The sequence below is a fragment of the Gymnodraco acuticeps genome, unplaced genomic scaffold (assembly GCF_902827175.1).
Source record: "Gymnodraco acuticeps unplaced genomic scaffold, fGymAcu1.1, whole genome shotgun sequence".
NCBI classification, from domain to species: domain Eukaryota; kingdom Metazoa; phylum Chordata; class Actinopteri; order Perciformes; family Bathydraconidae; genus Gymnodraco; species Gymnodraco acuticeps.
In genome coordinates, this window is record NW_022991995.1 from 167,501 (window position 1) to 190,645 (window position 23,145).

Genomic DNA, 23,145 nt, shown 5'->3' on the forward strand with positions numbered 1-23,145 from the left:
ACCGGAAGACAGAGAAGAAGAACAGACTACGTGATATAAACAAACAACAAATAGCATGTGCGTTCCATTTTCACTCTCGTCCAATCGAAAACATGTTTCGTGCGGAACTGGAGCTATCAGCCATTGGAGTGTTGCTTGTGGAAGACATTCTCAAGTAACCGCGGGACACACCAAATTGAGTTTGGGCGACAGGGCACGCTTCGTTGTCCGACTAACGAAAACGGCCAATTTCGGCCTGGTGTGTCAGGGCCTAAAATACTGCCGGACTGGTGAAGCCATTTTGGCGAGCTTGTTTTGCCGCGCACAGAGAAAAGTGTCATGTATTTTACGTCATCAATTTACGTCATGCGATCGGCTCTCACGATCTGCATTTTTAGAGAGCCTGATCGATCGGTAGAGAGAGAGTATCGGCCAATATCGATCGGTGGCCGATCGATCGGAGCGTCCCTAATATTTATTCATTAATTTCTTTATGAATTATTCTCCCGCAAATTTGAATTAATCCAAAGTATTTGTTTTTATTTGCTTTTACACATTTAAAAAGAAAAGTTGAATAAAGAAGCACATTAAAAACTAAAGTATCAATGTATGTCACATGTAACCAACTAGTGCCCACATGCATGGGTCATATTTAAATCAGTACATTAAATGGCATATTATTCAATGTATGTATTTTTATAAATATTTATTTTGGTAGGTTTGCTCTTCCGTAATACATTTTAATTATTATAATAAAGTACATGTGTCTAATAATACTTACAGACTTTTACTTAAATAAGATATTAATGCAGTACTATAGTGTATGAGCATTATGTATGCGACAGCAACGACTGATCATATATATATATATATATATATATATATATATATATATACCTGTTGCTATGTCAATAAATGTCGAACATCTACCTGGGCTAACCAGAAGTGTAAATAGTGCTCAAACAGAAAAACTAGACTGGTCAACCCTCACAAAGGAAGACATTACATCCTATTATGCTCAGACGGATACATCCTTAACTAATATTCATCTACCTAGAGATGCAATTATGTGTAGTGATGTTAATTGTAAGGATGCAAAGCATAGGAGTGATATCTGCTCCATGTACAATGATATAGTAAGTGCTCTGTATGAAGCCTTACTACAAAAGTAACAATAAGACACATAACATCAGGCCTGGCTGGAATAGGTTTGTAGCTGAGTATCATGCTGAAGCCTGTGAAGCCACCAAATCACGGGCTATGGCAGGCAGACCCAGACAAGGGTCTGTATTTGAGTACAAGAAGCATACTAATGCAAGATACAAGTATGCTATTCACTTCATCTGTAAAGATGAGCAAGCCACGAGGGCCGATTCCATGGCTAAGAAGCTGCTAAGTAACAATGTTATGGATTTTTGGAAATAAGTGAGGGCTATTAATAAATGCAAAATATCTCTACCATGCACTGTTGACGGAACATCCGGAACAGACAACATTGTGGAGTTATGGCGACAGCATTATAGTACCTTATTCAACTGTGTCCAAAGTGAACTGTATAGGGTAGATGATAGCAATGAGTCAATGGTGATAATGCCACATGAGGTGTGCCAAGCTATAAACAAGCTGTCTGACAACAAAGCAAGTGGTGTAGATCATATTTCTGCTGAACATCTTAAATATGCCAGTGTGAAGATAGCTCCTCTTCTTTCTATCTGCTTTACTGCCTTTATGAGTCATGGCTTGTTACCAGACTCAATGTTGTCTGTTCTGTTGGAGCCAGTTATTAATTACAAAGCCGGTAAAGTGGGATGCCTAGATAACTATAGGCCCATAGCACTAGCCAGCACACTGTCAAGAGTCCTAGAAATAATTCTGCTGGACAGATTAGATGACTTTATTAACTCAACAGATAACCAGCTTGGCTTTAAGGCTAAACATGGCACTGACTTGTGTATATACGCCTTAAAGGAACTTGTCAACAAATATAGAGATAATAACTCCTCAGTTCTTATGTGTTTCATTGATGCTTCTAAAGCCTTTCATCGTGCTAATAATGTAGGTATTAGTGGTGCACGATAATTATCGGTCCGATATTAGGAATTATGACGTCATCCCGATAAACCCGATAAAAGTATTAATAGCCCCGATAATATACAATTAATTTTTTGGGTAAAAAAAAAGAAAAAAGTACTGCAGTGTGGGTGGATTGGGATGAGGGGCGCTTGTTTTTCACTCTGCTCCTCCGGTTTTGCCAGTACTGTGGTATTAGTGGTTTAGGAAGAGGGGAGTTTTTCACAAATCCAGCGCTCCCTAACTCATGCCTGGCTGTGACGTAAATGGTGTGCGGCCGTGAAGCCAGGACAGTAAACAAACATGTCGCCGGTAGTATGGGACTATTTCAAAGTTTCAGAGTTAGATAGTTCGCTTGCTATTTGTATTAACAAATGCAGAAGTTCCACGAGGAGGGAAAAAGGCAACGAGCTATAATACTTCCAACCTGATTAGTGTCTGATGTCTGATGGACACTGGAAACAGAAGGTGAGGGGGTAAGAGAGGCAGGAAGGGGGTGGAGCCTGATGGGGACACTGGGAACAGAAGGTGAGGGGGTAAGAGAGGCAGGAAGGGAGTGGAGCCTGATGGAGACACTGGGAACAGAAGGTGAGGGGGTAAGAGAGGCAGGAAGGGAGTGGAGCCTGATGGGGACACTGGGAACAGAAGGTGAGGGGGTAAGAGAGGCAGGAAGGGAGTGGAGCCTGATGGAGACACTGGGAACAGAAGGTGAGGGGGTAAGAGAGGCAGGAAGGCCATTCTTAAGTATTTGAGTGGAACAGTAGTGATGGCAAAATGAAGCTTTGAATGAAGCTTCGAACCACTTGGACAATTGAGTCGGAAATAGGTTCATTTCTCGAAGCTTCAGTTACAGCGACCTCTCCTGGCGAAGTGCAAGGCTGCAGTGGGTTTAACGTATCTTTGCCTTGAAAAATATTCGATGCACACACACACTAAGACTGAATATCATGTTCTATTTGCAATTAAAGATTGATAAATGTGTGTATTGGGTTATTGAGAAGAGACTAGAGAGTGCTGGACATTGTTTTGGGAGGATAGGGCCTTTTATCAGTTATTAAAGTAGAAAAGCAATGATTAAAATACATCCATTCCGGGCTTTGAACCAGCTGCGCGGAGGACATCGCCGCATTCGGGCCGCCGGCTCTACCCACTGGGCTTAAATTGTATTGCTTAAAATACTTAACTGTTTTGATATTACTCATAATTGTCTTTTTGTTCACAACTTCTCCACATTTCGAAGTGTTTCCCGAGCCAGAACGACCTATCTTACTTCCTGGCTTGCTCTATAATGATATCAAATGCAATACCAACAACAACTCAACAGCAACAACGCAAACTACGACAACAACCCACACATTGTGCATTGTTTAGAGGGTCATAAAGTGTTGAAGCACTCAAGTTTGAAACTGTTTCAACCTGTCACCTGTCAGAATCGAGACGAGGCAGTGCATTGATTCGCGTGAATGGACCGTGAACCAGTCAAGTGATTCATTCAGGAAATGAAGCAGTTGCTGCTTCGGACGTCATATGTCACGTGATTTGAAGCAAGCTTCGAAGCACTGCTTCTATGGAATAGGAAGTCCAGGGTTGAAGCTCCGTTCGAAGCTTCAGTGTCAAACTGCCATCACTATGGAACAGGATTGATTGGAAGAATTTAAAACAACACAATGGTATAATTCCACTAGTGGTGATAGGATAATATGGTGATACACTTTCTTGTACAGTAGGTGGCGGTATTCACCTTAAAGCTGTTTGCAATCCGCCAAAAACCGAGAGAAGAAGAAAAATAAGAACCTGGATCCACGTGGCGTCTCGTCGCTTCGGTTCTTTCTCTGTGTTCCTGAGAAAGTGTGTGTGAGCTCCAGCTCTACTGATCCATCATCTGTGTGTCTGGATAAACCTCCGAATGGACTGTGTGCTCTTTTTTCTGTAGCGTTTACCTCGGACTATAGGAGCTAGCTTAGCATGCTAGCTGGAAACACGTTAGCAACACTAGTCAGATTGAGAGTTTGATGCAGAGAGAAACGGTGTGTTTAACGGAGTCTGCAGGAAAAGGTGATCTAGGAAACATGAGTAAAGTCCAAATGCTGCTGTCGTTGAAGAAGCAGCGACTCACTGCTGCTGATGAAGAGATATTTGCTCTGTTTGAACAAACAATAGCAGAGCTCGAGGAGGAGCTGTTTCTTTCCAAAGAGGAGAACAAGAGACTCCAGAAACTACTGGACGCTGTTTTACAGCCTCAGCTTCGGATACACAGAGCAGGTCTGTTCCCTTTACCCTTCATTAACACTTTACACTCTTCAGTAGCACTTTATTATCACATTAATAACACTTTAGACCCTTTATCAGCACTTGCTGCAGGTAGCAGATCCTGAAGTAAAAGTACAAACACCACACTGTGAAAATACTCCATTACCAGTTAAAGTACTGCATTCATATCATAAGTAAAAGTATGTAAGTATTATTAGACACATGCACTTTATTATAATAATTAAAATGTATTACGGAAGAGCAAACCTACCAAAATAAATATATTTATAAAAATACATACATTGAATAATATGCCATGTAATGTACTGATTTAAATATGACCCATGCATGTGGGCACTAGTTGGTTAAATGTGACATACATTGATACTTTAGTTTTAATGTGCTTCTTTATTCACCTTTTCTTTTTAAATGTGTAAAAGCAAAAAAAAACTAATACTTTGGATTAATTCAAATTGCGGGAGAATAATGTAGAATGATCAAGGGTCGAGTATCTTTCACGGCTCAGGTTTATTGTACAGTAAGTAAAGACATTACGGCCCGTCCACACTACAGCTTCGACAGCTTCAAAAACGGTTTCCAACGCGTCTGCCCATTCACTTTGAATGGGGTGACGTCATGTTACCTCGCTTTTCGCCGAACTGAATTGTGGGTAGCATAGCGGTCCGTCTCCGGCGTCAGAAGTTGAACAATGTTCAACTTCTGACGCCGGTGTAGCCAGCGCCAGCCAATCAAATCCCGTTTCCCTAGCCAATCAAACCGCGTCTAAGCTGGGAGAGATATCCCGCCGTTCATTTCTATATTTTAAAAAAAGATGGAGAAACTAATTATCGCCATAGCAAATCACCCGGTTTTGTATGACCAGACCCTCTTCACCGACCGGGATACAAACCGGAAGAACCAGGCATGGAGGGAGGTGGCAGAGACAGTGGGTGAAACTGGTATGTTTTTGCCTGTTTGGGGAGTTTATATATACAGTGGGGCAAAAAAGTATTTAGTCAGCCACCAATTGTGTCAGTTCTCCCACTTAAAAATATGAGATGCCTGTAATTTTCATCCTAGGTACACTTCAACTATGAGACAGAATGGGGGGAAAGAATCCAGGAAATCATATTGTAGGATTTTTAATGAATTAATTGGTAAATTCCTCGGTAAAATAAGTATTTGGTCACCTACAAACAAACAAGATTTCTGGCTCTCACAGACCTGTAACTTCTTCTTTAAGAGCCTCCTCTGTCCTCCACTTGTTAACTGTATTAATGGCACCTGTTTGAACTCGTTATCAGTATAAAAGACACCTGTCCACAACCTCAAACAGTCACACTCCAAACTCCACTATGGCCAAGACCAAAGAGCTGTCAAAGGACACCAGAAACAAAATTGTAGACCTGCACCAGGCTGGGAAGACTGAATCTGCAATAGGTAAGCAGCTTGGTGTGAAGAAATCAACTCTGGGAGCAATTATTAGAAAATGGAAGACATACAAGACCACTGATAATCTCCCTCGATCTGGGGCTCCACGCAAGATCTCACCCCGTGGGGTCAAAATTATCACAAGAACGGTGAGCAAAAATCCCAGAACCACACGGGGGGACCGAGTCAATGACCTGCAGAGAGCTGGGACCAAAGTAACAAAGGCTACCATCAGTAACACACTACGCCGCCAGGGACTCAAATCCTGCAGTGCCAGACGTGTCCCCCTGCTTAAGCCAGTACATGTCCAGGCCCGTCTGAAGTTTGCTAGAGAGCATTTAGATGATCCAGAAGAGGATTGGGAGAATGTCATATGGTCAGATGAAACCAAAATAGAGCTTTTTGGTAAAAACTCAACTAGACGTGTTTGGAGGAGAAAGAATGCTGAGTTGCATCCAAAGAACACCTACTGTGAAACATGGGGGTGGAAACATCATGCTTTGGGGCTGTTTTTCTGCAAAGGGACCAGGACGACTGATCTGTGTAAAGGAAAGAATGAATGGGGCCATGTATCGTGAGATTTTGAGTGACAACCTCCTTCCATCAGCAAGGGCATTGAAGATGAAACGTGGCTGGGTCTTTCAGCATGACAATGATCCCAAACACACTGCCCGGGCAACAAAGGAGTGGCTTCGTAAGAAGCATTTCAAGGTCCTGGAGTGGCCTAGCCAGTCTCCAGATCTCAACCCCATAGAAAATCTTTGGAGGGAGTTGAAAGTCCGTGTTGCCCAGCGACAGCCCCAAAACATCACTGCTCTAGAGGAGATCTGCATGGAGGAATGGGCCAAAATAACAGCAACAGTGTGTGAAAACCTTGTGAAGACTTACAGAAAACGTTTGACCTCTGTCATTGCCAACAAAGGGTATATAACAAAGTATTGATCAACTTTTGTTATTGACCAAATACTTATTTTCCACCATCATTTGCAAATAAATTCTTTAAGAATCAGACAATGTGATTTTCTGGCCGTTACAGTAGGCAGCAACCACACAACTCGCGGGCTTACTCTGAAGTAAAGTAGTCCCTCGCATGCCGTAAAACAGGGGTAGCCAACACGGTGGCCGCGGGCACTATGCGGCTTTCACAACAGCGCTTTTCCCTTTCTAGCTCCGATTTAGAGCTTTTCTGGTTCAACTCCGGTTTCCCTTTTCTGCTCCCGCTCTGTTCACACCGCCCAGAGCCCGACTGGTGCTGCCGCTGCTGCGTCATGACGTCACCGTTTATATCGCTGATTTGCTCCCCAACGGCGTTACGGCGCTCACAACAACAACAACGGGGAACTGCGTCGGGTCGATGATCGTGTTGCTTTTAATCACATGAAGCCAGATTAAATTAAATAACGACTTCTCCAACCTTATACTTTTCTCCAGAGTGCCGTGGTTCATTGTTTATTAATGTGTTTCTGCGGCATTTACCGACCGCTGTTGGCTGCTCTTCCACGGGAGTTTATTCTCCTCCGTTAGCTCCCGGTTAGCTCACACTGCAGCGGCCGCTCTAAAGTATTCACTGTCCGACTCACACAAGCAGCTGATACGTATCCCCAGTTCCCCTTAGCCTAAGTGAATGTGTGTCAGTCTGAATTGACGCCGTTTGGCATCACAACGCTGTTATGAAAGTTTCTCTGGTATAAAATGGGTGATGTTAGCATAGCAACCAAAGCTAAACTGACTACTTGCTATTGCTATCCTATTGTGGCATAAACCGTTTTCTACAGGCACATTTTACCGGCGTATTTTTATTATGATTCTACTTGTGATAGTCGGACACGACAACCTGTGCAGCCCATGTATTGATTCCATCCGATAGCTGCTATAATACAAAACAAAACGTCTGCCTCTCTCCACAATGATCAATAACAGTGAACGGATGGTCAAAGTAAGGTACAAATAAACAGAATCACACGAAGCCTGGTTAGTGTTGCCTGACTTTATAAAGTATGTTTATAAGCACTACTGCTTGTAGGCAGGCATGACAGTCGACCCATGTTCAGGGGAGGTGGGTTTAGTTTTCCTGCACGCCTCGACGTAAGAGAGACGTAAGCGACGCCACCTCTTAGCTCCGAAGCTCTTGCCTCTAGACCGACAATTTTTTGGAGCTGGAAGTGAACCGGATTCCGGAGCTAAGAGCCGGCGCCGCTGCGGTGTAAACAGGAAAAACCGGCGCTTTTCAGGCTCCAGCCATGGTGTGAAAGGGGGTCGCCCGCAGGTGCAACGTGAGGCGCCCGCCGGGCACGTTCTAAAAATAGCTCGCCAAGAAAATCCAAAATGTATAAAATACACAAAACAAAAAAGGAAATGTAATTACACTCTTAAAACTGCTGGGTTAAAAAATAACCCAGCTGCTGAGTCACTATAGGACAGAACATGCGCTGGGTTGTCTTAACCCAGGGTTCACCAACCTTTTTTAGGGTGAGGGCTACTTTCAAAAAATAAAACAAATCGGGGGCTACGTTTACTCCTCTTTTTTTTTTTGCAGTGTATATATTTAGCACATTTTAACATTATTATATGCTGACCTTTAACCTTTGTGTGCTGTTTGGCTCTGTGGGACCCGTTTTCAGTGTTTACTAAAAGAACATGTATGCAATTTAATTATTTTAACCTGCTTTATTTGGGGGTGGACCTCACCTCCTCTAGGGGGGGTCCTCACATCCTCCAGGGGGGACCTCACCTCCTCTAGGGGGGTCCTCACATCCTCCAGGGGGGACCTCACCTCCTCTAGGGGTGGACCTCACCTCCTCTAGGGTGGTCCTCACATCCTCCAGGGGGGACCTCACCTCCTCTAGGGGGGGTCCTCACCTCCTCTGGATGCATGCACCCCCGACAAGATTTTTTTTTAAATGTTGAAGTGAAATGCATCAATCTGGTGCACTTTGAGCACAACATGAATTTATGGATACAGCTCTCAACACTCAGATGAAAGGGAGCTGTATACTTTTCAAGAATCCAAACATCTTTAGAATATAATCACAACCAATAATAAATCATTTAAACTTGTTTATTCTTATCTTGTGTTACCTAGTTAGCATTATTTCCTTTTATTTATTCATATTTTACTAATCACTCCCCTTTTAAACTGTTGACTGAATACACAACAAACAATGAAGAAAGAGTTTTATCTGCTTCGCTGCCAGCTGCTCCCCCAGGATCCGAAAGTGGCGTATAGCCTGTACTTCAACATCAACGAAAGTGCTCAATAAATGCAGTATTGAACCAATAAACTAACACAAACTAACTATCACTATAACATGATGATGATGATGATGATGATGGTGGTGATAAAGAATGCATCTAACGTTCCGCTGTTCATTATAATCAAAAACAGAGCATTAAACAATCCATCATGCTCTTACTTTCAAATCATGCGGAAATGTCGTCATCAGCAGGCCATCACGTGGTTTCCGAAAATAACCGAGTGACACGAGTAGATTTTAGCCGAGACCGGCGGAAAATATGTCTCAAAATTCCGTGTGTGTAAAAAGACGATCCACGAGCAGAAATGTGAGATCCACGAGCAGAGATTTGAGATCCGCAAGCGCATTATTGTTCGACAAATACAAAATGGATTCACAAATGCCTGATCGAAAGTTGTAAATGTTAAAGAGATATTCACAGATATTTTTTTATTTGTGAAAATATTTAGCGTATTTGAAGATCCATTTTACACTTGCACATTTATTTGTGAGTTTGCAAATCTTTTAACCTCTTAAGCCATGAGCCTGTTTTTAAGGTTTCAGGCTCGAAAATGCTATGCCAAAAACAAATGACTATAACTTAACTTCTAAAAGGGTTATATGAATAATTTATTTTATCAAAGCAAGGTTACATCTGTGAGTTGGATGTAGAAGTGTCAGAATCAATATAGATAATTCTCAGTCAGAGTAAATTCAGATGGAACATAGTAAAAAAAGGTAAATTCTTACCCCGCCTAAAAAAAAAAAAATTACTTATAGTGAAAACTACCCTTGAATGATGGGATAGTAGACTAAGAGCTTTAGGAATCCAAAGTATAACATATAATAAGTACCCTCTATCAAGATTGAGGCAAAACAAGTTAAATTTGACCTTTTAGAGAGGTTTAGCTAAAAGTAGTCCAGGCGGACTGACCTTTGGGCACATTTTGGCACATTTGGATACCATCAGTGCCATTTGACCTTTTTCAGGTACCATACTGTAAAAATAATTGTATTATCACTACAGGTAATCATTCCATCCAAATACAAGTGTTTTTTAAAAAAATATATTTTTAAATTACATTTTTTTTGTATGTAAATGGTGTGTGTCTGTGTGTGGACTTTGCCACAGCCCTTACATGTTTATCACCCGACTAACACTTCTAGGAAGGTTTACTTACACAATAACAATTAGGAAACATAGGATACACTTGTCTCTTGTCTTGAGCAGATTTATTTCAAAAATAACACTAAAAAAACGACACTAAAACCGAAATAACACCACAAGCATTTTTTTGTAAATACTGGCAAAAAGAAAAAATGTACACAAACCTGAATGTGTTTAGTGTTTTTGAATTGAGGCACCAGGCACTTAGTGCAGTAGATAGGTCTTCACCGTTGTGTTGCCAGCATCAGAGCACCTCCTGAGCGCGGTGGCATCTTCCCCATAATACTTGGGAATGCATACGAGCTGCTCCCTGAAGGACTTCTGGGTGTGTGGCTTCGTCCTGCCGGGGTCACCCCTCATCTTGTGCAGCTCCTTGTGGAGAAGGAAGCTGTTCACCACTGCAATGTCCAGAAAATGGTAAAAAAAAAAGGTCTTGTACCAATTCATGGTTTTGTGGTGAACACTGTAGTACCCAATCAAAGCATCGGACACATCCACGCAGCCCATGCTTCTGTTGTAGTCCACCACAGCGTCAGGAATGGTAACAACCTTAGTCTGCCACACACCAGCCCGTTTCACTTTCCTCCTGACAGTCTGTCCACTGAATCAGAAGATGCAGAGGGAGGCTGAGTTAGTACTGGTGCAGACGTCCGGCGGCGTAGCTTGGATGTTGATGGCTCTGGGGCAACTGTATGCTGATCTGATGCACGTCGTAGCTCGGATGAGGCAGATGTTGATGGCTGTGATCCAGAAGCCATTTAATACTTGTCTTCATCACTGTGAAAACAAATGTGGAAAAAACAATTACTTTGATTACTTCACTGGATTATTCTTTCAAAAATGTAACTCAAATCAGAAATAATTCCTCCATTTAGCGTGTGTGAAATAACAGTATACATATATATATATATATGTGTGTGTGTGTATACTGTTATTTCATATATATATATACTATAGCGTGTGTGAAATAACAGTATATATATATATTTATATATGTATACTGTTATTTCACACACGCTATAGTATATATATATATATGAAATAACAGTATACACACACACATATATATGTATACTGTTATTTCACACACGCTATAGTATATATATATAGATATATATATATATATAGACTGATATACAATACAGCTTTATTTATAATCTGCTAATAGTCAATGTCTGTAGAACTACAAAACAGCATCCATTTGGCGTGTGTGGAATAACAGTATATATATATACTGGGTTGATATACAATACAGCTTTATTTATATACTGCCGTGTTATAGTCACGAAATACAATTAACATGATGTTGCCATTGTTTTAGTTTCTCACGCGATAACGCTACAACAACAAAGCAGCGTCCATTTTGTATTTTGCGAGTGTGGAATAACTATAGATTACACCAAATACACAACTAATAGATACAAACAGAGAGAGTACATACCTTTCCTGAAGTTCCTAATCAGGGTTGCCTGCTGTTGTCTCTGTTCGCTGTGTTGTCGCTTCGCTGTGTTCGTTGCTGCTGTGCTGTGCTGGTTGTTCGTTGCTGCTGTGCTGTGCTTGTTATGCTTTAGAACACTGTTGTTGTTTCTTGCTCTGTTTTGGCTTATATCTCAGTGAGTTTGTGTCCTACAGTGATGATACTTATATAAAAATAATCTGTGGAGTATCAGCTTTCAGCTGATATGTAGTTAGTGCAGAACATATTAAGTTTTAAAGATCGTTTTGCTAGTTAGCACCGGAAGTAGCATCAGCCTGTTTTCACTAAGGGCTAATGATAACGCTTCTTGTGAGACTTGTGTTTTGTTTCGGTAAAAATGGCTCATATCTTCAGGTAGCTGAGTTTTTTTCCCCGTTATTTGAGTATAAGACATTCATAGGTTTTTAAATATTAAGAAGCCCCCAGACGCTGTCTCCTGCAGTGACGTGTTTTTCCGCCCGGTATCGGGGGGCCGGGTTTAAGAGGTGAAATGCATTTGTGGTGTTTTACATTTACAAATCACATATTTACACACCAATTATTTGTATGTTCACACAAATAATTATGAGACATATTTATGCCCATAGTTTGTGCATGTACAGTATATCCTCCCTGTGTGTGTAATGTGTTTAAACACAACAGAGTGGGGGAAGACATTTCCCTCTGAGGGATGAATACATTATATCTTCTTCTACTTAGAAATCATAAGTGAATGGTCACATTAGGTTTGCCTGCAGTGAATGCTGACAGCTCTGAGCTAGTTTATAGATGTATCATGGCATAGACAAATGTCTCCTATAACCCACAGTCTATGGCTGTTACTGGTGGGTTATAGCATCGTTTTATATCTGAATTGTGCTCTTGTAGGAATTTGCACCCAACATGTTAATAACAGTCAAGTTTTGTTTTAACTCTATGGTTTTACACAGTTTTTATAACATGAAATTCACATATTTAACTATTACATCTTCAAATTAATACAAATGTAGCAATAAAGTGAAAGTCAAAATTTGTTAAAATGTAGTTATTTTACTCTAATAGGATAGTCAATACCTGTGTTTTTCAGTTTATCAATGTAAGGTAGTGGTTAAATTAAGCAAAATTACAAAATATTTCTTTCTTTACTCATATATTGTCTTGCAATTATCCATTTTTTAAACGAGTATTAACAGTATTATGTATTTGACAGTGATATATTGGCATAACAAAAGTATTTTTTAGTAAAATTACAGAAAATGCAGCTAATTTTGCCAACAGAAAATCATTTATTTTTACGGTTAGTTTTGTTAAATTCGCATTTAAAAACTGCTAAAAAAAACAGATAAATAATGTATTCCATTTTTACAGTTTTTTTTTGTTAAAATACATGAGACATTTCAATAAACCGTTTATTCTTGTAAATTGATTATGATTTCCTGTAATTATGAAATACACTAAAAAACTGTTTTACAGTGGTACTGTATATAAAAAAAACACACATATTTGAACATTTAGCAGGTTCCCTCATCTATAATAATTTATACAAGCGCAACTTTGAACATGTCCAGCAGTAAATGCAACATACAAAATAATCAAGAAACAACATAAATTAAACACTGACAGGGAACATTTTACTGCACCATCATTACTGTCACATAAGAAGGTGCCGTCAAATGTTCTGTTAATACTTGCATACTTTTACTTAAATAAGGTATGAATGCAGGATTTTAATTTGTAACAGAGTATTTTCATTCTATACTGTAGGCGTAGTGTATCTGTGAACGATCCCAAATACAATTCATTGTTCACATTGCGGCTAGTGCTACGCCAGAAGAAAAAACCCTTTTACATTTTGAACTGGAAGTGGAAAGGGGCTGGGCTACATGAGGTGACTTGAGCCAACATAAATACACAATAGGTGGGACTAAGAAAGATAATGTGAAAATATAAAAACAAAGGCATTCATTAGGGCTGCAAAATGTCTCCCATTGTAATGGTGATGAGGTTTTTAAATGCTAACACTTAACAGTTTGTTCTGACTGTGTTTCCTGTTTCCTGCAGACGTCCAGCAGCTGGTGGTGGTTAAAGAAGAGCTTCTCCCTGACCAGCAGGAGTGGAGCACCAGTCTGGACCAGGAGGACCCAGAGCCCCCCTCACACATTAAGCAGGAACAGGAGGGGAGAGCAGCTTCAGGAGCTGGAGGGAGGGTTGATATCACCAAGTCCACTTTCACTCCTGACCCTGTGAAGAGTGAAGATGATGAAGAGAAAACCTCAGTCCTCTCAGCCTCATCAAAGACAACTGGAACACATGGAAACAGAAGCTGATGGAGACTCTTCTGAACCTGACGCTGGAGACTCTTCTGAACCTGACACTGAAGACAGTGCTGATTGGAAAGAGACCAGAGAACCTGCATCAGGCTCAAACTCACTGAAAAATAGACATGAATCTGTCAGTGGTCCACAACGTAGTGCTAAAAAGAAACCATTCAGCTGCTCTGTCTGTAAGAAAGGTTTTTCACATAGTGGAAGTTTAAAGATACACATGAGAATCCACACAGGAGAGAAACCACACAGCTGCTCAGTCTGTGAGAAAGGTTTTTCACAGAGTGGATATTTAAAGATACACATGAGAATCCACACAGGAGAGAAACCATTCACCTGTACAGTCTGTAAGAAAGCTTTTTCACAGAGTGGAAGTTTAAAGGATCACATGATAATCCACACAGGAGAGAAACCATTCACCTGTACAGTCTGTAAGAAAGCTTTTTCACATAGTGGAAGTTTAAAGATACACATGAGAATCCACACAGGAGAGAAACCATTCACCTGTACAGTCTGTAAGAAAGCTTTTTCACATAGTGGAAGTTTAAAGATACACATGAGAATCCACACAGCAGAGAAACCATTCAGCTGCTCAGTCTGTAAGAAAGCTTTTTCACATAGTGGAAGTTTAAAGTCACACATGAGAATCCACACAGGAGAGGAAAAATAGATCTGCAAAGTTTGTGACAAAAGATTTAAATGGCGTAATAGTTTATAAAGACCAAGTGTGTTGGTAAGGGAATACATTTGTCTATTTTGTATTCTGATGACCTAATGCCGTTACATGTAATACGTTACTCCCTAAGCCTGTTTTCACCCACCTACAACCGATTCGCTAATAATCACAAATGTTCATTTCTTCTACCCCTTGACTCGACTATTTCTTGTTTAATAATCGTTAGATCTCCTCAGGACCAAGTTCCCGTGTCCTGCCTTTCACCTGCTGACCACCCACTGCTCATTTAAGGTGGACTCACCTTTACAATGGACCAGCTAGTCTTAGTGTCTTAATGCAAACGTTTTGTAAAGTGATGCTAGACCAACAACGTGCAGTTGGGCTGTGTGCTCTCTGCAGGACGGTGTCTGTACTCAAAGATTGTTGATCAAATGAGAGCTTCACTCTGTTTTTGTTGTCTAAACAACGCCAACAGAGCAATACGTCTTCTTTCCAGCAGATGGCATAAATGTTACATCATGCAGTTCAACTGTCATCCACATATTAGAAATTCAAAACAGCAATGTGTGAGATAAGTCTAGTAATTGACTATTTCAACAGAATGTGAAGAGGTTACAGTCTAGAGGCCATGTCCAATATGTTTATGTTTTGTTTGATTAAATCGACTGAAATGAGCATTCAATGACTCAATTATTCTTAATTACTGTCATTACATCATGGGTTTGCATTGCAATATTAGAATGCATAAAACCCAACTTTATTTCTTCCAAGTTGCGTCATTTGTTAATCACCACTCAACTTCAAACAAGCCAAGAAAAGCCGGCATAACATGGGACAGTAAAGTGGGAGGTGCTGCTACCTGTCTGTCTGAAGGGACAGTAAGGTGGGAGGTGCTGCTACCTGTCTGTGTGAAGGGACAGTAAGGTGGGAGGTGCTGCTACCTGTCTGTCTGAAGGGACAGTAAGGTGGGAGGTGCTGCAACCTGTCTGTCTGAAGGGACAGTAAGGTGGGAGGTGCTGCTACCTGTCTGTCTGAAGGGACAGTAAGGTGGGAGGTGCTGCTGCACGTGCCTGGTGGGGACATTTGTCTATGTTATCATGTTTCATTTCCAGTTAGTTTTTCAGCTGTTATTAAAAGATCATTGTGCTCATTATTGTCTCTGTGTGTTTGTGTCCCCGGCTTTCTCTCGTTTTAATCTGCACAAACTGAAACAGGTTCATGTCACAGTCTGATCCACGCGGCAGCTTCAGGCAACATGTTTGCAATAACTGGATTTATTTTAAATTAAACCTCACTGAGACGAGTCCTCAAACCAGAGAAGAAACTGCAGAGGAAAAATCTAAGTGAGGGTCGGATGTCGAGCAGAACGGTGAAACATGTTATTCCTTCCATACCATATGTACTGTACTGCTTACTAACCTGGTTCATCCAACACGGTATCACGGCAAGACGTGAACATGTGACGATTTACCATGCTGGGAGACGTGAAGATGTCACGATTTCGTCCCTTCAAACGTGACAGTTACACGGTATTGTTAACCCACGTTAACCAGTGGAGAAATAACCGGAAATGCCAAGCAAATGCTACCCCGACGTAATGATTTATTTTTTAATAGTCACACTCCATTACACAGATTTTCTTGTTGCCCCAGCTGGTCGACACCTCTTTTAGCATAAACAAAGACTACATTAATGTATTAAATCGATGTTAATCCATGCGTGTGGATGTGGAATTAACGGACGTGACGTTGTGCGATTGCGTTGCCAGGCAACAGGTTCGGTTCATGTTAATTTACAAACTCTTCGACTACAACAGTAGTTATATTTAAAAACATGTTAAAAGGCCTCACGAAATACTTTAATGTAAATTAAAATGTAAATGTGAAGGAATGTGTGTATAACAAAATACATCGGTGATAAACGAAACCGGAAACAGGCGTAGACAAGATCCTCAGCTCGATGATTGGATGGTTTTGCCGCAATGCATGCTGGGATTTGGCGTTTATGTGATGTGAAATCTGAAAACGTTTTTTAAAAATAAAATAATACTTTATTCAGAGTGTGCTTGCTTTTCTCTTTGGAGGTCATCACATAACGGCATTGTAATACACGGTTCGGCTGCATTAAATATTACATATCTGCCGTAGTTCTCTATTTATAGAGCCCTGCTGAGAAGACTTCTAGACAAACAGGAGAACTGCCGCCAAAACTGAAAACGTGACGTGGATCATAAATATATCAGCAATTAAACAACATCTTACATTTATTTTCACACAATACGTCCGCTAGCCTTTCAATGTAATTTCCCATAGGGGTTAGCATGAAGCTAACGCATCGTTTATGCTATGGTTGTTAACACACACGTGAAATGTATAATAATATGTTAAATGATTGCTATGCTTGAAATTAATGTACATTTTCTTGTGTGTCCAGTTGTACAGTGCTTTCTGAGTAAAACTTTAAAACGGAACTTCTGAAGCAGAGTGTTCTTCCTGTTGTCTGTCTGCCCGGGAGTGGGGACAGAATAGTGTTGTTTTAAAAGTGTAAAACCGTTTTATTGAATAAGAATTGCATTTTATGTGACTTAATAATTACATTTAAATATTATCTTATATTCTTGTAGGTGAATAACCTGACCCCCGGCTCGATGAGCAAACTGGATAAATCAAAGAAAAGAAAAGTATTGGAGAAACACAGAAGGTTTGATTCTCAAATCAAATCAAATCAAGTTTTATTTATATAGCACATTTATAAACGATGTTTGGTCGAGCCAAAGTGCTGTGCATATAATAAAATTAGCCTACAGTAGAGACACTTTACAACAACACAGATTGTTCAGAATATCAGTATGAGTAAAACGACACCCTCTGTCCTTAGACCCTCTGTCCTTAGACCCTCACATCGTACAAGGAAAAACTTCCAGAGAAAACCCACAGTTTGAGGGGAAAAAATGGGAGAAACCTCAGGGAGAGCAACAGAGGATCAGCCTCGACTCCGGATCCCGGCGTAGATATAGATACAAAACATGAAAAAAGATTTGGCAGGGTTAATCGGAACAAGAGAATACACAGACACAGACAGAGAGGGAAAAGGTAATTGGATAAAAGTTATTCTTGAATACCCTCTGCGTGGACAGATGTGACCGGAGGTCTTCTCCCTCTGTGCCGCTGCTTGGCACCGTGCGAGCACACCAATTGTGCACACCGGCTATTTAAGCTGAGGTGCCAAACTGGGTCCCTCCCATTTCCGCTTCTCTTGTGGTGGCTGCAGCCTGGCGTGGTGACGCAAATTGTTTGGCTTGGCAGCGTTAATGTCCTACTCTCTACCGGACAGGTAAAGCACTGTGCAGTCTGTCATTCATTCATGGACACGAGCTACACACTGCTGACACTTTTCTCGTCTTTGCGCCAGTTTTCTTTAATGTAATAATACATGCAAAAAACTGTAGTTTTTGTCTATCAAATAACAATATATACAATGTTAGAGGCTATCAAGCTATCAAATATGTTTTGCGGCTCCAGACAAAAATTGGTGGAAAAGGGGGCAAAATGTCTCTTTTGGTCGAAAAGGTTGCAGACCCCTGCCATAGTTTATGGGCGCTGTACGCTATATGGGATATGAGGGACATGTGCACTGTACTTCACTTTAATTAATAATATATGCTGAAAAGTGTATATATTACAGCACGACTTTTTGTTGAATAGATGTGAGTGGTACAAAACTTCGGGTCGCGATTTGTCGACAAAGGAAAAAAGTGGGTCCCGAGGTCTGACACGTTGAGAACCACTGGCCTGTGCCAAGGTCCTGCCCTGTTTGACACAGAGATTATTTTAATACTAACCTGTTATAACTAAAGGCTTGAGGTTTAGTTCTAACACAGAAACAAAGCAAACAGCATTTTCCAACCAGGAGAAACACTTTAAAAATCAGCTCACTCTCAGAGTTTCATGGATTATTAAAGGTCCCATGTCATGGCCATTTCTACTTGTTAGCAGAGTAAGCATAACTGCATTGCTGTTTAGCATCCAAATAAGCGGAGGAATAACGAAACATCAGAGACAGTGGCATTTCATTCAACGGACTCTCCCATTGGAGGCGTGGCTTTATTTATACCCATCATGACCTTTAACCTGTTACGCTATTGGCTTCCGGTCATGCACAACAAATAACACAAATTGGTAACACATTTACCTCAATGTTAACACTGATCATAATTCCATTGTTGAGGTCTACTAAAATAGATTTATACTGTGCAATTTTCCAAACTCATTGGTTTCTCATACAGCATCTCTGTATATGTGTATTCACCAGGTATTCACTCTCTGTCCTAAACGGCTTGTTGGAGCTCCTGCCCCCCCTCCCTGTGAGCCCAGTGTGCTCTGATTGGTCACGACGTTGAGGGGCTCTTTGCTGCTCGCCGCTGCTCGTTGCTGCTGCTCGTTGCTGCTTCTCGTTGCTGCTCGTTGCTAGTGCTCGTTGCTGCTCGCCGCTGCTGCTCGTTGCTGCGAGGAGCAGACAGGCTTCTTTTTAAAACTCTACATCTTGGATGACAAACAAATGTTATTTCCACCTTAACGGTTCTTTACATTACATTGCATTTAGTTTTTATCCAAAGCGACTTACAATAAGTGCGTTCGACCAACAAAATAAAAACTTGAAGCAAACAGAATCATATAAGTACATCAGGTTTCATAGAGCAAAAACATTTCAAGTGCTACTCAACTGGCTTTAGATAACCAATCATCACTCCTCTCACTTTCACTTTTCCATGGTACTGTGAGAGGACATCGCTGTATTCGCCTGTAAGCTACATCCGCAGGGAGATTCGGTTCAGTTCCATCACATAATGTAACGCAGTAACGCACCCATTTAAATCACAGTGACTATAACGGCGTTACTGAATGGGAATAGGTAACTAGTAAAGCTATTAGTTACCGCAAAAGGTAGTTGCGTTACAGTAATGCGTTAGTTTGTAACATGTTAGTCCCAACACTGGTAAACACACACCTGATCACCTGAGAGCTGCCGTTTCATTCAGACTGTTTAAAAAAAAAACAACGGTCTGATTTTAACAACTCAATGTGTGATTGTTATAGCAGTAATATTAAACACTAATAATACAGTAAACTATTAACACTGTACATATTATTGTTTGCCCGTGGGATTAGGATTATCGGTAGTGAGAGCCGTGCTGCATTTTCCTCCGGTCGGATGTGATATAAAAACAAAGCGATTATTTTTGTTGTTGTAAACTCACGTGGATTAAACTACATGTATTAGTGCATTCATTTCCATTTGCGAACATATGATACATTAAATGATCGTGAGGATGATGATTGAAAATCGTTTGTTTGAGCCGGGCTGCATTTCCTGATGAAAAAACATAGCGATGGTTTTGTACTTACACCTACGTGAATTAAACAACATTATTTTGTTAAATAAAAACATGGTGATGTTTTGTAAATGATTACATGTCTCTTATTTAGCACAGAATATGATCCTATCCGTGACATATGGATCTTAACAAATATCCGATCAGATACCTGTAGATCTATCAGCTGTTTATTTCACATGAGTTCCAGTATGGTAGCTTTTCACGGCTCCCCCTGGTGGATCCATGATCCATTGCAGCTGGTTTAATTAAAATTACATTTATTTATCAAGGGGGCGTATCAAGTCCTGCGGGGGGGTTTTCCTTTTCAGCAGGGGCGTTGCGCAATCGCACAACGGCATGTCCATTAATTCCACAACCACACACATGGATTAACATCGATTTAATACATTAATGTAGCCTTTGTTTCTGCTAAAAGAGGTGTCGACCAGTTGGGGCAACAAGAAAATCGGCGAAATCGAGTGTGACTATTAAAAAATACATAATTATTATATTAATATTGACATGGGCGTCGCAGCCATTATATGAGGGTGGGACAAGTCCCCCCCACTTTTTGAAATGATTAGTTTAGACCCCCCCACTTTTACCATGTGGAAAGTTCGTGAATCGGTCTATCCACTCGCCGCACTTTGTAGAGCGCTGTGTCAGTGCTTCACTATCAAATCCATTCCACTTGCTTATTGAGAGAATGCCCAAATCAATGAAACTCCGTACCATGTTTTCACTACTACTTTGTACCAAGGCAGATTCTCCCATAGCGCGCGCATGTTCAAGGAGTGTTGTATAGTTGGACAGCTCAGATCTGTTGTATGAAGCGATGCAGGTAGCAGATGTAAGGCACACACACCAAGTGTTCAGGACATTGTTAATACAGCGAAAATCAAAGCTGACGATCTCTTGGTTTGATATGTTTTCTCCCCCAGACAACATGGACATAAGAAAAACAAATTAAAAGAAGAGAAAAGTAAGTGTTCAGCTGGTAGCAGGTAATCAGTTAACAGTGATGGCGGCGGCGGCTCACTTCTGGAGAGGAGTTTCGTCTTTATGTCATGATAGAGAGATACAAATACTGAATAGTTTAGATGAGAAAAGGCATCGAAATGCCAGGTTACTAGTATTTATCATGTAAACAGGTTACATGAATAACCGATCTCTCTGTGCTCATGTAAACACCATGATGTCCATGTAGAGACGCAGTCAGTGTGTTTTACTGGAGCCTCAGTTCGATAAGAGATTATTTTCTGAGTTCTTTAAGGTACTCTCTCTCAAAATGGTAATATGCATTATGTTTTAATTATACTTCTTATCATTCAGAAGCTTTTTGTGTGTGTTTATGTTTTACTGAGTGCTTATAGGCAATTTCCATCCCAGTATTCAGTTAACTATTTATTTTCTGTGCACATTACATAGACTAGCTAATATTCTACCTACTGCTTGGGGCACTGTAGTAGGCTATTATAGTCAAGGGGCATCATGTGACCAATATAAACAGAAGAGCAATATTTCTTTGAACATTTAAGTCAATGATACCATTCCTAGGTGAACTTAACATCTGTATGGAGTCAGATCAGTCTCAATATTAATTATGCTCACAGAAGGATTCACAAATGTATTTTGCGATTTATATATAAATGACTCTCCTCAACAATATCTCTCAATGCACTCACAAATATTTATTGTTGTATATAAATGTACAAAAAATGGGCATTTAAACTGCTTTTTAAAAATTCAAAGACGGCTCTGAATTAATAATCAAATATGTTTCCTTTCTTTACTACTGGATGAAATTACAAAATGTACCCATCATTTTCCTCATGCTAGTATAGCCACATAAAAGTATCAAACCACCTGTTCAAATGCAGCAGAATACAGGAAATCTATTTTTTTTTTTTTCGTGAGGGGGATCCCCAAACCCTTCCACACATTCAGGATGCTTCCTACGGCCTACGCCCATGAATATTGATAATAACAACCGACCGTCAGGTAGCATTTGCCGGGGAGCGTTCTCATGGCGTCTATTACAGCCTGTCCTCCTACAAAAAACGACCAAATAGGTTGATTGTTTAAGCAGCTTAGATTACGACCCATAGCCACGTTTTAAAGTGTAACACCTCTAGTGGTCGTGTAAGAAACAATATGCTCACGTTTATTCACAAATAACCCTCTCTGGAAAATCCTAAATTGTGGAATAGTTTGGCCATTAAAATGCTTTTTGATTAGATTTCTAGCGAGAAGTGTATATTGTGCTTTTAGAATCCACGTCCAGTGGAAGTGTAGGATATTGTTGGTCTATTATCAACGCTATGGGAGGTCTATGAAGGTCTATGGGACGCCCTGCCCGTTGAAAACTGACTCTCAAGGGGTGCCCTGTCCGTAATAGAGTAACGGGGAGGGGCCCTGACCGTCCGTCAATATGTGACGGGTTGGGAGTGAGAATGTGTTGGGGAGAGAGAGCGCGTGCAGCGGTCTGCTTGCGCACGGAGCAGAAATGTTATGAGAGAAAATATATTTCTCTGTGTTCAAAAATGTTCAAGTGCGCGCTCAATAGCATTTTTTATGCTCAACATGTTTCATTGCGTGTTCAGGATGGAGGCACAAATATAACGCCATGCATGAGTGGGTTCAATGAGCATGCTGATAAGTTAGCGTTAGAAAAAGAAATAGCAATACCAGTTTCACTTGGAAAAGGAGAAGGAAAAGCAATAATTAAGAAGAAGGGTATGGAAATATGACAGACGAGGTGGGAGGAAGATCAGAAAGGGAGGAGATACCACAAGTTACAGAAATCAGTCATAACAAAGATCTATACAGAAGGGAACAGACGGGAGGAGATCATCACTAGACTCAAACTGGATCATACAGGATTAAATGGAACAATGTTTATAATGGGAAAAAGCAAAGTTGAAGAATGCAGGGGGTGTGGAGTGAAAGAAAATGTGGAACACATCATATTACACTGTAACATGTACAAAACAGAGAGGGAACAACTAAGATACAGGGTCAGAGAGGCTTGAAGGGAGTGGAGCCTGATGGGGACACTGGGAACAGAAGGTGAGGGGGTAAGAGCTACCAGGAAGGGAGTGGAGCCTGATGGAGACACTGTGAACAGAAGGTGGGGGGTAAGAGCTACCAGGAAGGGAGTGGAGCCTGATGGGGACACTGGGAA

The 23,145-nt window shown here is 40.7% G+C and overlaps 1 protein-coding gene across 1 annotated transcript in view; it reads left to right on the top strand.

The window, feature by feature from the left end:
• LOC117536397 (zinc finger protein 271-like) overlaps positions 1-23,145 on the top strand; it is a 69,222-nt gene that overhangs the window by 29,347 nt on the left and 16,730 nt on the right. The window contains exon 4 of the mRNA XM_034201243.1: positions 13,938-14,183. Coding sequence (XP_034057134.1) covers positions 13,938-14,183 — 246 coding nt within the window. The remainder of the gene's footprint in view (positions 1-13,937; positions 14,184-23,145) is intronic.